The 1,936-nt window shown below is 34.1% G+C and overlaps 1 protein-coding gene across 1 annotated transcript; it reads left to right on the plus strand.

The window, feature by feature from the left end:
* Window positions 1-378: 378 nt before the first annotated feature.
* On the plus strand, window positions 379-1,350 carry LOC110033941 (ABC transporter G family member 11-like). Its single transcript, XM_020738120.1, has 2 exons — window positions 379-420; window positions 670-1,350. The coding sequence occupies exons 1-2, from the start codon at window positions 379-381 to the stop codon at window positions 1,348-1,350; spliced, it is 723 nt and encodes a 240-aa protein (XP_020593779.1).
* Window positions 1,351-1,936: the final 586 nt, after the last annotated feature.

The following is a 1,936-nucleotide window of genomic DNA, read 5'->3' on the forward strand; positions in this document are numbered from 1 at the left end:
TATATATATATTATGCGCCGCATACTCCTACATATATAAGTCTCCTCTGGTTTGGGGTTCGATTCCTCCCGAGGTGCGGTACTCGAATTATCAGGCAAATGAGGGATGATCGGGGCTCGCATAATAGCATCCGCCCATTCCTTTTGTAATATATATAGTGTCAAAAAATAGAAAAATAAAATTGATCAATGAGAAATCTGATTTCAAAATATTGGTAGCTATTTATAAAATGATTAACAACTAAGTGATTGCTTCTTAATAACTAGAAGTGTTCAATGTACTGCAAAATGAGTTGTTGATATAATTTTGTCTAACTATGCTAAGAAATTTCAGGCCCGAGGCTCATTGCTCATGTTCGTAGCTGGATACCTTACTTTCATGGCCATTGGCGGGTTTCCTTCTTTCGTGGAGGATCTAAAGGTCAGTCAAATCTAACAATTTTATTATTTAGAATTTGTTTCTCCTTGTAGTATTTTTAATATGAAAATCTATAATTCATGGGCATTAAAATGATTATAAATGGCAGAAAAGCTGATTGCAAGGCTACAGCATTTTATTTGTTTTATGTGTAGATGATTACTCCACTATGGGTGAATTTAAGAAACATTTTGATCCCCTTTGATTGATACTGCATGATTATGACAAGTTCTTTTTTTTTTCTTTTAATAGATTTTTCATCGGGAGAGATTAAATGGGCATTGTAGCCCAACCGCATTCACCATTGCGAACATGCTCTCTTCTATGCCATTTATACTCGTAATATCTGTCTTCCCGGCTGCAATTGCGTACTACATGGTTGGTCTTCAGAGAGACCCGCAACATTTCATATTTTTTGTTCTTGTACTCTACTCAAGCATGTTGCTTGTCGAGGGTCTCATGATGATAGTTGCAAGCATTGTCCCCGACTACCTAATGGGCATTATCACCGGTGCTGCCATACAAGCGATGATGGTCCTTGCTTGTGGCTTTTTCCGTCTGCCTGATGACTTGCCGAAGCCAATATGGAAGTATCCGCTATACTATATTGCATTTCATAAATATGCAAATCAAGCATACTACAAGAATGAATTTTTGGGGCTAAGTTTTAGTGGCATTAGAGGAACAAATTCTTCACTTTCTGGGGAGGAGGTTTTGAGGGATTATTGGCAAATGGAACTTGGCTATTCAAAGTGGGTTGATCTTGCTATCTTGCTTGGAATGGTGGTGGCTTATAGATTATTATTTTGGGTTGCAATTAAAGTTGGTGAGGAAGTAAAGCCCTTGGTGAAGTATTTCATGCTTGGCAAGAGAAGGCATGTCTTAGATTTGTCACCCTCAATTTCAATTGTGGTGACAAACTCAAAAATTTAGAGAAGTATTTTAATTGATATATTCCACTTTATACCTATATTTATAAAAGTGTTATTTTCATGATTCAAATATTTGACTCAATATTGTAATTAACACAACGTAGCATCATTCTTTAGATTCATCCCCTAAAGGATTGAATAGTTTGTAGATATCATATAACTAAACTAATCTATTGCTCACGAATAAATATGTTTTATTGTAATGCACCTCAATTATTTATCTGGAGAGATTTTTATTCCTTAAATTGTATCAATGTAAAAGCTGAAAAGTTTATGGCAAGTTATATGGCTATAATAACTCATGAATGGATATTTTTGTATTTTTGTTTATGTGTGAAATAAGAATTTTGTTATTTTGCAGATTATTGTTTAAAGCATATGTTGAACTATTATGTTGTTTGGTAAATAGAATTCTTGGTAGTAAGTCTAAAGTGTCAATTGATTACAGAATGATCTATTCATAAATTAATCCTACAAAATTATGATAGATTTGTGTTTTAAGGTATGTTATACAACAAAACTTCTCAACTGCCTAAAAGTCCTAAGATTTTGTTCTCGCTGCCATCTTTTTGTCCATGACTTGGATG

This window comes from Phalaenopsis equestris, unplaced genomic scaffold, assembly GCF_001263595.1.
Source record: "Phalaenopsis equestris unplaced genomic scaffold, ASM126359v1 Scaffold001310, whole genome shotgun sequence".
In the NCBI taxonomy this organism is placed as follows: domain Eukaryota; kingdom Viridiplantae; phylum Streptophyta; class Magnoliopsida; order Asparagales; family Orchidaceae; genus Phalaenopsis; species Phalaenopsis equestris.

Excerpts from the sequence above, each read along its gene's own strand:
- LOC110033941 (XM_020738120.1), top strand. The coding sequence starts at position 379 with ATGGCCATTGGCGGGTTTCCTTCTTTCGTGGAGGATCTAAAG. Across the intron at positions 421-669 it reads CTTTCGTGGAGGATCTAAAG|ATTTTTCATCGGGAGAGATT; the intron begins GTCAGTCAAATC and ends TTCTTTTAATAG.